The sequence below is a fragment of the Molossus molossus genome, unplaced genomic scaffold, assembly GCF_014108415.1.
Source record: "Molossus molossus isolate mMolMol1 unplaced genomic scaffold, mMolMol1.p scaffold_m16_p_19, whole genome shotgun sequence".
In the NCBI taxonomy this organism is placed as follows: Eukaryota; Metazoa; Chordata; class Mammalia; order Chiroptera; family Molossidae; genus Molossus; species Molossus molossus.
In genome coordinates, this window is record NW_023425354.1 from 51979911 (window position 1) to 51994746 (window position 14836).

Below are 14836 nucleotides of genomic sequence, written 5' to 3' on the forward strand. Positions count from 1 at the left end.
CATCTTAGGAAATTCAAAGCTAATTCCACTTATGCTGCCTTGCCCAGAATCTTTCTCCAGCTTCTTTTTCAGAGTCTGTAGCTATTTTTATAATATTTTTCAGGCTGTATCTAAATCAGGTGTCAACAAACCGTTTCTATACAGGGCCAAATACTAAATATTTAGACTTTGAGGGTCAGACACTGTCACAAGTACTCCATTCTCTCTCACAATATATAAGCAAGTGGAAGTGGCTGAGTTTCAATAAAACTTTATTTACAAACACAAGTGGTCAGCCAGATTGGCCCTGCAAGCTGCAGTGTGCTGATCCTTGATCTAAATAATAAAGGCGTGGTTTGATTTCTATTTACTAACTTTATTGGTCATTCTGGACCCAATCTGGCAAATGAGAAAGGGAATAATATATTGGGAAAGAAACAAGAGAGAACTCCATTCACAACCACAACGAAATCACAAAGTTACAAAATGCTTAAGATTGAGGCCTGGCCGGTTTGGCTCAGTGGTTAGAACGTCGCCCGCAGACCAGAGAGTCTCTGGTTCGGTTCCGGCTAAGGAAGGGCACATTCCTCGGTTGCAGTTTGTCCCCGGCCCCGGTGGGGTCGTGTGGGTGGCAACACTCGATGTGTCTCTCTCTCTCTTTTCCTCCCTCTCTCCCTCTCGCTCTATCTGAAGATAAATATAAAAAAATAAATGTCCTCAGGTGAGGATAAAAAAAAAAAAGAATAATTATAATATATGCAGAGCATGTATATGAAAAACCTTCAACGTTTCTAGGCTACATAAAATAAGATATGAATGAACAGACTGTCCAAAATAAATATAATGTATGTTACATGTGTAATTTAAAATTTTATAGTAGCCATATTAAAAATATAATATGGAATTAACTTTAATAATATATTTTCTTTAACCCGATAAGCCAAAATATTATCATTTTAATATGCAGTTGTTATAAAAATTAATGAACTATTTTATGTTTTGGTACTGAGTCTAATTCTAGTGTGTATTTTCACACCTATCGCACTTCTCAGTTAGATGCTAAATCTTCATCAGAAATACTTGATTTGAATTTACATTTCATAAAATTTTAGCGTTTAAACAGTTGATTCGTACACCCAACTTTTTCCAAACATATGTAAAGGTTTCCCAATTACTAAAGCAAGTTCCAGTTTCTAAATGTAAGTTTTAACATAATTAAAATTAAATACAATAAGTCTCCTTTCTTCAGGCACACCGGCCACATCCTGTTTCCCTGTACTTTCACATGGCCAGGGTCCCTTGCTGGGCCGTCCTGTCCCAGAGCTGGAGAATAACGACACAGTCTGATGCCCTCACGGAAAGTCGGTTCCGGAAAGCGGTTCGAATGTGTGTGTGTGTGAAGAACTGGAGCAATGATGGGGGGAACTGGCTAACACAGGCTCGGACTTCCCTGGGTTCAAGTTCAAGTTTGGGTGTGCGCAGCCTCTGACATGGTTTTTATTCCTCCGAGACTTTCTTTTCTCATCTTCAATATGGTCGTGAAAACATCTACCTCACAGGTTATATCAGACATATAAATATTCAGTAAAGGGAAGCTGGCTATGGGTATGGTCATGACTTCTATTTGTTTCCTAGAGCTGCCATAACAAAGTATCACAAGCTGGGCGGCTTACAGCAGCAGAAATGTATCTCACAGTTCTGGAGGCTAGAACCGTGATCCTTTCACGAGGCCTCAAGGGGAGGATGCTTCCTTGCCTCCTCCAGCTTCTAGAGGCTGGGACGTTCCTCGGTTTGTTGCAACATCACTTCAGTCTCTGCCTCCATCTGTGTGGTCTTTGTAAGGCCACCCTCCCTCTGTGTGTCTGCGGCTCTTCTCCTACAAGAACATCACCATAGTAGGTTATGGGCCATTCTACTGACCTCATCCTAACTTGATTACACCTGCAAAGACTCTATTTTAAAATAAAGTCACAGCCCGGCCGGTGTGGCTCAGTGGTTGAGCATCAAGAGGTCATTGGTTCAATTCCCGGTCAGGGCACATGCTCAGGTTGTGGGCCTGATCCCCAGTGGGGGGCATGCAGGAGGCAGCTGGTTGATGTTCTCTCTCATCAATGTTTCTATATCTCTCTCCCTCTCACTTCCTCTGTCTCTAGGGAAAAAAATGTGAAATAAAGTCACATTTACAAATCTGGGAGGTTAGTTTTTCAACCTATCTTTTTGAGGGACACAATTCACCCCATCATAGTTACGATTGCTAATTACCCATCTCTAAGGTGTGTACATGCTGTGGTTGATGTGGGTTGTGCCTTATAGCACTTGTCCATGGAAGGAAAACTTTGAAGATTTGTGAGTTGCCCAGGTGGGCCGAATCCAGTTGCCTTCCACTCTGTTATCCCACAAAGCACCCTGCAGCAGAAGTCACCAAGAATAAATGATTCCAAAGCACTCTTGACAACTCTAAAGCTACTATGCAATTGAGTTCCATTTCTCTTTTCACAAAACGGGTTGTTTGGTTTGCTTTTCTTCACTCCGCTCCTTTGTCTTGTCTTGTGGGCTAAGCTCATCTGGCTGCTCAAAGGCTTCTGCAGATGAGTGAGGCTTTATCTCGCCCTCTGAGTTTTGTTGGTGGAGCAGCTGAGTCCAGCCCCAAACTCCAGCACAGCGCAGGATGTGAGCAGGTGAAAATACAATGCAACGTGTAGCCTTTGATAAATGCTCTTTATAAGTGTTCAGTTGGATTTGAGCCTAAAGAAACAAAATAAGTGTAATTGAATAGGACATGATAAAATACAATTCTTTAAACATTCTGTCTGACGAGGAAGATGGATTGCCTTGTTTCCCCAGCAGCACTAATGGGCAAGTAATGGATGAAATCTTCGTGGTAAAATATTACTTCTATTAGTATCCTTTGTCTGAATTTCTTAAGTTTAATCAAATGCTGAACTTCAAGGCACGGGAATGTCCTGCTCTTCATTAGAAAACCTCATCTGCGACACACGCCTTTGTTGGCCGTTGAAAGGCCCCTCACGACCACTCGGGATGCCATTTAGCACAGTTGTATTTTGCTACACAGTCCAATGTAATTAGGTTAATTAGTCATTTCCATTTAACTTATTAGAAATGCCTTTCCCTCATTGGGAAGATTAAACGTTGCAATAGTGTTCAATCCAGAGCTTCAAGAAAGTGTGTTTCAGACCCAGTCCTGGCCGCCGGGCGCACCAATGCCGGCGTGCGATTTGCTCAGTATTGTGGGGGCGCCAGAGGGGGCGATGGGCTGCGGAAGGGTTAACGATACCAGCTGGGAAGCGAAGCTGAAGCCGCTGCCTGAGAGAAGACGAGAGCAAATTCCCGGCACAGAGACATAATTACAGCAGCTGCAGCTTTTTCCAGCCTGTCAAGAGCCTTCCTGCTGGCCTCCCAGATGTCAAGCTTGATTCACTGAGCACTTCCCAAGCTCCAGGCAGCCTGCTAGGCCTGCGGCAGGCAAAGATGACTAAGGAAGCTCTTGCCCACAGGGAACTCGCAGTCTTGTGGGAGTAACAGGCGAGCAAACCAGCAATCACAATCCAATAACTATAGAAGCCCCTAGAAAGCACAAGGAAGGGCTTTGGAGGTTTCAGAGCACTTGTATCTACATTAGAGTGTGAGCGATGCAAGCAATTACTTGGCCTCATTTTCCAGATGAGAAGAGCTAAGCCCACAAAGGTCATAAGAGGCTCAGAAGAGGTGGCCCTGGGACCAGCACTCTCGTTCCCTGGCACCTCCTGCACACAACACACTCCTCGGCGGGGGGGGGAGGTGTGTTCCCTGCTCTGATTGGTCAGGGTGAAGTTGAGAAGCCGCAAGACTCTTCTGCCTGAAAGGCAATAGGAAGTCACACTCCTTTCTGGAGTGCCCCACACTCTTCCCTCATCAGGTGTTGGCTCTTGTTTTTTTTGTTTGTTTTTTTTATCCTCACCCGAGGACATTTTTTTCCATTTTTTGTTCAGATAGAGTGGGAGGGAGAGAGAGAAACATCGATGTGAAAGGGACACATTGAGTGGCTGCCACCCACACGACCAACCAGGGCCGGGGAAAAACTGCAACTGAGGTACGTGCCCTTAGCGGGAACCGAACCTAGATCTCTCTAGACTACAGGCCAACGCTCTAACCGCTGAGCCAAACCGGCTAGGGCGGTGTTGGCCCTTGTTGATCCTTCCCCATAAAATGCCCTCTCCCTCTGTTTCTGCCTAACAGAACTCTATGTCCTTAATAAGGCTCTAGCATCTCCTGTTTCTCTCGAGCTTAGGACTGTAGGCTCCTGTTGAAGGCATTTGTCCTTCTTCCTTCGCCTTTGTATTCCCAAGTGCCTGGCACATCATAGGAATTCAATAAATAGCCAATTCATGAATGAATTCAAGTGACAAGAATGTGTGGGTTCCTTAAAACTCATGGCATTGTGGTGGGTGCTTCGGACAAAGCCTAGTCTGTAATCTCGGTGGAGAGACCCAGCATGCGAGCAGAGCTGAGTAGTAGTGGAGAGGCTGCGGGAACTCAGCGTGTAAGTGAGTCCTGTTTGTGTGGGCACTCGGAGGAAACAGGATGGACCCCACCCCAAATGTGGTCCCAGTGTCAGCAGATGACACCACACACATACCTAAGACGGTATGGAAACGTTTATTAGTCACATAATAAGACTTTGCTGGGGAGAACATGGCGCTGGAGCACCTAAGCATTCTGAAAATGGCCCGAGAGACAGGAAAGGAGACTACCTTGGGATTCCTGTGGGGGTGAGGGGCGGGGCCAGGGAGAGAGTTCCTGAGCACAGGCAGGGCCTTGAATGGTGCGACTTCCCCGGCCCCAGACAGGGAGTGTGAGGCTAACTTATCAGCTTGCCCAGATGTGCAACAGAAGAGGAAGAGAGGGATAAAGCTTTAACGCTATCAGCAGTCAAATATCTAAAAATTGAGTCAATCTCTTTATTAAATATATCAGCTCTGTGCTCTGCAAAAGAAGGGTGGGAAGGCTGTGTGTTCAGGTAAAGAGGAGGCCTGTGAGGGAGGTTGCTGACTTTGAACTGGACTCTAACAATTTGTAGAACCTTAACAAATAGCTAATCAATCATAACCAGCACAAGAAAGGAGTAAACGTGGTGGAGAGAAGACCAGGACCTGACGTGGTGAAAGAAGTGTGACCAAGGAATTGAGTGGGCAATGAGTCTGGTATATTCCCAAGGCTGGGGACAGATGCTCAGACAGGTTAGAAGGGCAGTGGGCTCCCTGGTTCACTGGCTGGATTGGGGGGGGATGCACTAAGTGAAGAGACTTGATTAACAAGTTGTGCAGCCGGACGCAATCCTTATAGAAGTAGGCAAATCATGGAAGTTTTAGATTGGCCTGAATACAAAGCCAGCAATTCCAGAGACATTTTGAGAGAGGGATTGACAAGAGCCGCTGGAAGAGTGAACGTGGGAATGAAAGGGAGGAGTCGGACACTCAGTGTCCAGGCGCGTTGGACAGAAAGATAGAGCATCCCTTCTCGCCTCTTTCCTTCCTTTCTTTCTTTTCCTAAAAGGAAAGGCTTTTAATACATAAAGTTTGATGGCTAAGGATTGTACATAAACAACTTCAGGGGTTATAATTTTTTTTATCGTCTTTTGTTTTTTGTTTTTTTATGATTAATTAATTTTTTTTGTCACAGACGTTTCTCCTTTTTCCCCATTGACACCTTCCTCCTGATCCCGTCCCCCTCCCCCCACAGGCATTGCTGTCTCCGTTCATTGGTTTCGCATACAGGCGTATAAGTCCTTTGGTTTGTCTCATCCCTCCCTCTTGGCCCCTCCTCTGGGTCTATTTTGCTCATCAGCTTATTTATTCCACAAATAAGTGAGATCATGTGATATTTGTCTTTCTCTGATTGGCTTATTTTACTTAGCATAACACTCTCCAGGTCCCTCCACGTCATCTTAAAGGATAAGAGCTCTTTCTTTCTTGCAGCTACATAGTGTTCCACTGTGTATATGTAGCACAGCTTTTTTATCCACTCATCCATTGATGGACACTTGGGCTGTTTCCAGATCTTAGCTATTGTAAATAGTGCTGCTATGAACTTAGGGTTACTTATATTCTTTCTGATTGGTGCTTCAGGCTTCTTAGGATATATTCCTAGAAGTGGGATTACTAGGTCAAATGGCATTCTGTTTTTTTGAGGAAACACCATATTGTTTTCCATAGTGGCTGCACCAGTCTGCATTCCCACCAGCAGTGTACTAGAGTCCGCTTTTCTCCACACCCTCGCCAGCACTTATTGTTTGATGATTTATTGATGGCGGCCATTATGGCAGGTGTGAGGTGAGACCTCATAGTTGTTTTAATTTGCATCTCTCTGATGATTAGTGATACTGAACATTTTTTCATATGTCTCTTGGCCATTTGTATGTCCTGTTTGGAGAGGTGTCTCTTTAGGTCCTTTGCCCATTTTTTAATTGGGTTCTTTGTCTTCCTTTTGTTGAGTTGTATGAGCACTCTATATATTTTGGAAATTAGTCTCTTATCTTATGTATCATTAGCAAATATGCTCTCCCATATAGTGGATTCCCTTTCCATTTGATGATTCTTTCTTTTGCTGTGCAGAAGCTTTTTAGTTTGATATAGTCCCATGTGTTCATTTTTTCCTTTGTTTCTCTTGCCTTAGGCATTGTATCAAGGAAAATTCTGCTGCATGTGATGTCTGAAATTTTGTTGCCTACATTTTCTTCTATGATTTTTATGGATTCACAAGTCACATTTAAGTCTTTTATCTATTTTGAGTTTATTTTTCTTATGGAGTATGTTGGTGGTCTAGTTTTATTTCTTTGTGCATGTAGCTGTCCAATTTTCCAAACACCATTTATTAAAGAGCCTGTCTTTGCTCCATTGTATGCTCTTGCCACTTTTGTCAAATATTAATTGGGCATAATATCTTGGGTCAATTTCTGGGTTTTCTGTTCTGTTCCATTGATCTATATACCTGTTCTTGTGCCAGTACCAGGCTGTTTTGATTACTATGGCTTTGTAGTATAACCTGATATCTGTATCGTGATTCCTCCCACTTTGTTTTTCTTTTTCAAGATTGTTGTGGCTATTAGGGGTCTTTTTTGGTTCCATATGAACTTTTGAAGTATTTGTTCTAGTTCTGTGAAATATGTTGTTGGTATTTTAATGAGGATTCTTTGAATTTATAGATTGCTTTGGATAGCATGGACATTTTAATGATGTTAATTCTTTCAATCCATAAACAAGGTGTATGCTTTCACTTTGTTTTTCTCTATTTTTTTTACACTATCCTGTAGTTTTCTGCAAATATGTCTTTTACTTCTTTGGTTAAGTTTATTCTTAGGTATAAGTTTATTCTTAGGTGTCTTAATTTTTTTGCCGCAGTGGTAAATGGGATTTCTTTTTTTAGTTTCTCCTTCTGAGACTTCATTATTGGTATATAAGAACACCATCGATTTCTTGGTGTTAATTTTGTATCCTGCTACCTTGCCAAATTTATACATTAAGTCTAGTAGATTTTAGGGTTTTCTATGTACAATATTATGTCTTCTGCAAATGATGACAGTTTCACTTACTCCTTTCCAATTTGTATCCCTTTTATTTGTCTTCATGTCTAACTGCTGTAGCTAAGACTTCTAGTACTATGTTAAATAAGAGTGGCAAATTGGGTATCCCAGTCTTGTTCCTGTTCTTATAGAAAATGCTTTTAGTTTTTGCCCATTGAGTATGATGTTGGCTGTAGGACTTTCATATATGGCCTTTATTATGTTGAGATATGATCCCTCGGTTCCCCCATTGCTGAGCATTTTTATCATGTGGGTGCTGGATTTTGCTGAATGCTTTTTCAGCATCTATTGATATGATCATATGGTTTTTGTTTTTCATTTTGTTTATGTGGTGTATCACATTTATTGATTTGCGAATATTGTACCAGCCTTGCATTTCTGGGATGAATCCCACTTGGTCATGATGAATAATATTTTTTAATGTATTGCTGGATCTGATTTGCTAATATTTTATTAAGGATTTAGGCACCTATGTTCATCAGGGATATTGGCCTATAGTTTTCTTTCTTTGTAGTGTCTTTATCTGGTTTTGGAATTAGAATTATGCTGGCCTCATAAAACGAGTTTGGAAGTCTTCCTTTCTATTGAATTCTTTGAAATAGTTTGAGGAGAATGGGCATTAGTTCTTCTTTGAATGTTCGGTGAAAGTCCCCCATGAAGCCATCCGGGCCTGGGATTTTGTTTTTTGGGAAATTCTTGATTACATCGTCAATTCCTTAGTTGTTATTGGTCTGTTCAAGTTTTCTATCTCTTCCCTGTTCAGTTTTGGGAGACTGTGTATTTCTAGAAATTTGTCCATTTTGCCTAGATTGTTCAGTTTCTTGGTATATAATTGTTCATAATATTTGTTAACAATCTTTTGTCTTTCTGCAGTGTCGGTTGTTACTTCTCCTCTTTCATTTCTGATTTTGTTTATTTGGGTCCTCTCTCTTTGTTTCTTGTTGAGTCTAGCTGGAGGTCCATCAATCTTGTTTATCTTTTCAAAGAACCAGCTCTTTGTTTCATTGATCTTTTGAATTGTTTTTTTTGTCTATGTCATTTATTTCTGCTCTGATCTCTACTATTTTGTTCCTTTTACTTGCTCTGGGTTTTTCTTTTTGTTTGCTTTCTAGTTTTTTTGTTTTGAGGTTATATAGTCAATTAGAAATTTTTTTGTTTCTTGAGGTAGGCCTGTCGTGCTATGAACTTCCCTCTCAGGACTGCTTTCGCTGCACCCCATAGATTTTGTGTTGTTGTGTGTTCATTTTCATTGGTTTCCAGGAAGTTTTGTTTTTTAATTTTGTTTTCCTTTATTGATTTTAGAGAGAAAAGAAGAGGGAGGGAGAGAGAGATAGAAACATCAATGAGAGAGATTGAGTGACCACCTCCTGCATGCCCCCCACCAGGGATTTGGCCCACAACCTGACCATGTGCCCTGACCAGGAATCAAACTGGCAACCTCTTGGTGCATGGGTCTACAGTCAACCACTGAGCCACACAGGCTCGGCAGTTTTCAGGAAGTTTAAATTTATTCCTTGATCTCCTTGGTAACCCATTTATTGTTTGATAATGTGCTCTTTAGCCTCCATGTGTTTAAATGTTTTGTTGTAATTTATTTCTAATTTTATGCCATTGTGATCTGAGAAGATGCTTGATATCATTTTAATCTTCTTGAACTTGTAGAGACATAGTTTGTGTTCTAACATGTGGTCTGTCCTTGAGAATGTCCCATGTGCACTTGGGAAGAATATACATTTTGCAATTTGGGGATATAATTCTCTGTAGATATCTACTAAATCTATTTAATCTAATGCATCATTTAGAGTCTGTTTCCTTGTTAATTTTTTGTCTACAGAATGTATCTAGTGATATCATTGGGGTGTTGAAGTCCACTGCTATGATTGTGTTGCTGTCAATTTGTCCTTTGAAGTCCTCCAGAAATTTTTAAATATATTTTGGTGCTCCTATATTGGATGCATATATGTTTGCCAAGGTTATATCTTCCTGTTAGATAGATCCTTTCAATATTATGTAGTGGCCTTTTTTGTCTCTAGTCATGGCCTTCATTTTGAACTCTATTATATTGAATATGAGTATTGCTACCCCAGCTCTTTTTTCCTTTCCATTTACTTGTAATATATTTTTTTCCCCACCCCTTCACTTTCAACTTATGTGAGTCTTTTGTTGTGAGGTGGGTCTCTTGTAAACAACATATATATGAGTCATGCCTTCTTATCCAATCAGCTACTCTGTGTCTTTTGATCAGAGCACTCAATCCATTTACCTTTAAGGTTATTATTGATATGTACTTATTTATTGCCATTTTTTGTTTATCGTGGCTATATTTTTATTTCTATTTTTTCTACTAATTACAGCAGTACTTTTAACATTTCTTGCCGTGCTGGTTTGTTGCTAATAGATTCCCTTAGCCTTTTTTAGTCTTGGAAGCTCTTTATTTCATCTTCTATTTTGAATGATAGCCTCTAGATAGAGTAGTCTTGGATTCGGATCCTTGTTTTTTGTGTTGTTTTTTTAAACTTGTCTATTAATTTTTTTCTTTATTGTTTTTTAGAGAGAGAGGAAGGGAGAGGGAGAGAGAGATAGAAACATTGATGAGACAGAACATCGATTGGCTGCCTCCTGCATGCCCTCCACTGGGGATTTGGCTCACAACCTGCGCATATGCCCTGACCAGGAATTGAATCTCATAGGCTGAAACTTCTTCCTGGGGACTGAGTCAGAAAGCCCTTCTTGCCTCTTTTCCATGTTATATCCTGCAGGAAGGTGCTGTTCAGTTTCTGCTGCTGATAGTATTCCAAACACTTTATTTGCTAAATCTTGCATATTACTGGGGAAGTTTGCTAAAGGTGAGGTGATCAGAATCCTTTCTCTTCCTTGAGTTTACCTGAAGGAGTATTCAAGGGTCCAGAAAAGAGTATAAATGAGACAGAATTATGTCTCTGATACCATCTTGCTCCTTAACCCCCCAACACAATGCAAATTGCAGCTCTGAGAAACTGCATTTCAGAGCAAGATCTTCTGAAATTTCCTAGGCACTTTCATCCACGGAAGAATTCTATAATCTGGATCGGGACATTGAGGGATCTGCCAAGAGCTGGAAAAAGTTTGTGGAATCAGAATGTCCTGAGAAGGAGAAGTTCCCACAGGAGTGGAAGAACAAGACAGCCCTGCAGCAACTCTGCATGATGAGAGCCCTACGTCCTGACCGGATGACCTATGCCATGAGGTAGGGGACGGGGAACAGTGGGGAGACCCGGGACAGGCATGGGGCAATCTCAGTGTGGCCAGACTAGCAGGGCTGAGCACAAAAGCCATGTGTTTATAGTAATGGGAGCCTTTGTAACAACATCCAAAATCCCATGAGACCTGCATTTGTCATGTCTTTTCCTAATATCTAGGTGGAAAGTTTGAAAAGAGGTACTTAATCAATATCAGTATTGAGAAGGATGCTGGTCACATCTAATGTGGCAGGAGATTTGGGGATCCAGAGCACAGATGGAAGGGTCATTATTAGTAGGAAGAACATTTTTTTCATCACAAAGAGAGAGAGACATGAGTGTGGCTGTTGTTAAGCTAGTAGAAGGATGGTAGAAAATTGAGAATTTTATCTGATGAATTATATTTTCTCTGAGAAGCAGGAAGCAAGATCCTCAATTGAGTTTATGTGAAAGGGGAGTGAGCAGGGTTGGAGATCTGAGGAGAGTGCAGAAGGTTTGAAATAGGATCTGTGAAAAAAATGAGAGAAGGTAGACCAGGGAAACTCAACGAATTTCAAGTAGCACTGAGGACCCACCTAGTTAAGATTCTGCATTTGTGGTTGCACAAACCCTCACCATTAGATAATGTTGCATACAACAGCCCAGGGTAGGCTCAGAGTTTTGTTGATCCAGGGTACCTGTCATTCCAAGTCAGTGTGTTGGGATAAGAGTTAGGTAAGGAAAGTGTGGTTTAGGCAAGAGAGTGATTAGAAGTCATAAGCCAAGCAATCTTACAGAGACAAAAGGCAGATTAGCACTTGCCTGTGGCTGAAGGGTAAAAATAGCAATTATTTACATAGGCATGAAAACCTTATTGGCAAGATGAAAATATTCTAAAACTGGTTTATGGTAAAGATTGTACAATTTAGTGAATTTACTAAAAAGTATTGAATAGTACACTTTAAATAGGTAAATGTTATGATATTTAATTGTACCTCAAGAAAGTTGTCTTGCCCTGGCCTGTTTGGCTCAGCGGTTAGAGCGACGGCCTGCAGTCCAGAGAGACCCGGGTTCGGTTCCCGCTAAGGGCACGTACCTCAGTTGCAGTTTGTCCCCAGCCCTGGTTGGTCGTGCGGGTGGCAGCCACTCGATGTGTCCCTTTCACGTCGATGTTTCTCTCTCTCTCTCTCTTCCTCTCTCTCCCTCCCACTCTATCTGAACAAAAAATGAAAAAATGTCCTCGGGTGAGGATAAAAAAAAAGAAAGTTGTCTTAAAATGAACAAGTTATAGGCCATGAGCTCTACACTAGGTAGGAAAGAAGTAAAGAGAATAAAGGGATGGTTTTAAAAGAAAAAAAAGGAAAGAAAGAAAGAAAACACTAGGGAGGCCAAGATACTGAATTTGTCTTGGCACCAATACAGGCAAAGAAGACATGAAGGAAGGGTATGTTGCTAAAAGAACTGTAAAGATAGAAAGTTCTGGTCAGAGAGTGGGATGTTTCCATATATAGTGTCAGACACAGAAAAGGTTCCCAAGTGATAACAAGGATTCCATGTGTTCATGAAATTTGGAGGCTGAGTGGAGGAGAAATGAAGAGTGTTAAGAACCTGGAGGGTTGTCCACGTGATATTGATGTCATTCAGACTGGCATAAAGGCCATGAGCCAAGTGTTCAAGTGTTCAGTGAATGGGTACACGTTCAGTGTGGTGGTCACATGTCAGGGGGAACAAGCCGCAATGGAGCCATGGAGTAGAGAAGTAATGGTTTATAAATAATAATAATCAGTGAGCAGGACCATGATCCCACCTCCCAATCCTGAGTTACATCAGATGTAGGAGAATGAGCCCAGCTGAGAGGCCAAAGGGAAAATAGTGTCCTCAGGGAGAGTTAAGGCCAGGAGCTGGACCAGTCAGTCAGCCAGTGGTTGCAGCCTCAGGGTGTTATTTGGTGAAGAATGGGACGCGTTGGAAAGGGACATTGGTAAATGGAGTAAGATGAGGAGAAACGCAGATGATAGAACATGAGGGAAGAGAAGGTTGCAGGGCCTTAAATTATTGGTGGAGGACCACTGGGGCAGGAAGTATGGAGGATGTAGCTGCCTGCAAGCTTTCAGAAGGCACTGGTTCTCAGTCTTCTGCTAGGTGGTGGTGATGTGGCAGGACACCCAGGCTTCACGGTGGAGTCAGTGGGGGCCTGGGTGGATGGGGATGTAGAAGGAGCCCCGATCTAAGTGAGCAGCTGGCAACTGGCAACACAGGGTTTGAGTGTGGACCTAATAAGTAGGGCTTGGAGTTGATCCATGCTCCCTAACTACCGAGCCCATGACCTTGAGCACATCCTTCCATTTCTATAGACCTCTGTTTCTCAAGTGTTATTATCTTGTGACTGATAAACACTTACGTACTTTTTTTTTTTCCTGGAAGAGATTTTGTTGAGAAGACATTAGGAAGCAAATACGTGGTGGGAAGAGCATTGGACTTTGCAACCTCATTGGAAGAATCAGGGCCAGCCACTCCCATATTTTTTATCCTGTCTGCAGGGGTGGACCCCCTGAAGGATGTGGAAAATCAAGGTGAGAAAACTTCCTCTTGGGGCCAAGGCTGCACCAGCCCCGTGCGCTTTTACTCTTTGAGTCTGTCGGTTTCTCTCCTCCAGATTCAAGGCCCACCATGCAACACTCAGTATTTGCTAACCATATAGAAATCAGGGGCCTTGCTGAACCCACACCGGGGACCATTGCTCTGGGCTCTATAAGGTCGAAGCCACAGTACCAGGTTCATGAGGAGACTTTGTCCCACTACCACCCACTCCCTGGCTGTGTAGCGGGAGCAATCATTCTGAAATACAAGCTCGATCTTTCCTTGGGCTCCCACTGCCCACAAAATGAAGTTCAGATGTCGTGGGCTTACAGGGAACTTGGTCCTCCAGCTCCTCTCTATTTCTTTAGCCTGCTTTGCGTTATTCGATTCCTGTTGCTGCTGTAATAAATTATCATTAATGTAGTGGCTTAAGATAACACTAATTTATTATTTTACAGTCTATTTTAAATGGGGTTCCCCCTTTTCCTCATAAGGACCATTATAATTATATTGGGCCTACTCAGATAACCCAGGATTATCTTCCCATCTCAAAGTTTTTAATTTAAGCACACCTGCAGAATCTCTTTTGCCATGTACAGAAACATATACACAGGTGCTGGGGATTAGGACCTGGACACCTTTGGGGGCTCGTTATTCTGCCTACACTTCCCGGCACCCCTCTCGTGTACTCTCCACAGTGGCCACTGCATTTTCCCAAACATTCTCTTTCCCCTCTGGCATCCCCTTCACCAGGCTAGCCTCTGCTCATCCTCTACATGCCAAGTTCAATGTCACCACCTCCAGGAAGCCCTGCTTGACATCCAAGGTGCTAGGGTCCCCTCCCCTATGCTCCTAGAGCACCCTTCTTTCTGTGTATCACATTGTAATCGTCTAGTGACAACTGTGTCTTCCTATGAGAATGGCAGCAACTTGGGACTTAGTGTCCTTCTCACCAAAGTACCCCAGTTCCTAGCCCTTCATCTAACATATATATTTACTGGGTGTGATGGGCACCCAGTAAATATATATGTTAGATGAAGGTATGAGCCAAACGAATGACCAATCAGGACTATGAAACTAGCAAAACTACAGCAATTTGCAAAGTTAAATAATGACCTGACAGGTTTTTATAGATCCAGGTCTTCATAGGCAAGAATTCAGGCCACGTAATGCAACCCCATGAGCAGTCTGTCACTCACGATGGAGTGCAAGGAACCACACACAGCATGTGCCTGATGCTGGGGTTAGTTGAGATGAAGCTTACTTGGCTGCAAAGAACGGATAAGATCTGTATAAAGAAAATAATGATCTTCTTCACTAATTTAATGTATATTTTTATACTCTCCTAAAAAATGTAAGTAATATTTTAAATTATTTCTTAAAATGAAAAAGAATTTAAAATGAAAAGCAACAGTTCCTGGCTTCAGTGCGTCCTATACCCCGACCCCCATCCCAGATGCTATGCTTTTGCCCATTTCTGAATTTAGTCCTCCTGATACTT

At 42.1% G+C, this 14836-nt stretch overlaps 1 protein-coding gene across 2 annotated transcripts in view; it reads left to right on the top strand.

The window, feature by feature from the left end:
- Positions 1 to 14836, top strand: part of DNAH9 (dynein axonemal heavy chain 9) — a 354158-nt gene that overhangs the window by 300216 nt on the left and 39106 nt on the right. For both annotated transcript variants that reach the window (XM_036268293.1, XM_036268294.1), the window contains exons 60-61: positions 10591 to 10784; positions 13180 to 13328. In XM_036268293.1, coding sequence (XP_036124186.1) covers positions 10591 to 10784; positions 13180 to 13328 — 343 coding nt within the window. The remainder of the gene's footprint in view (positions 1 to 10590; positions 10785 to 13179; positions 13329 to 14836) is intronic.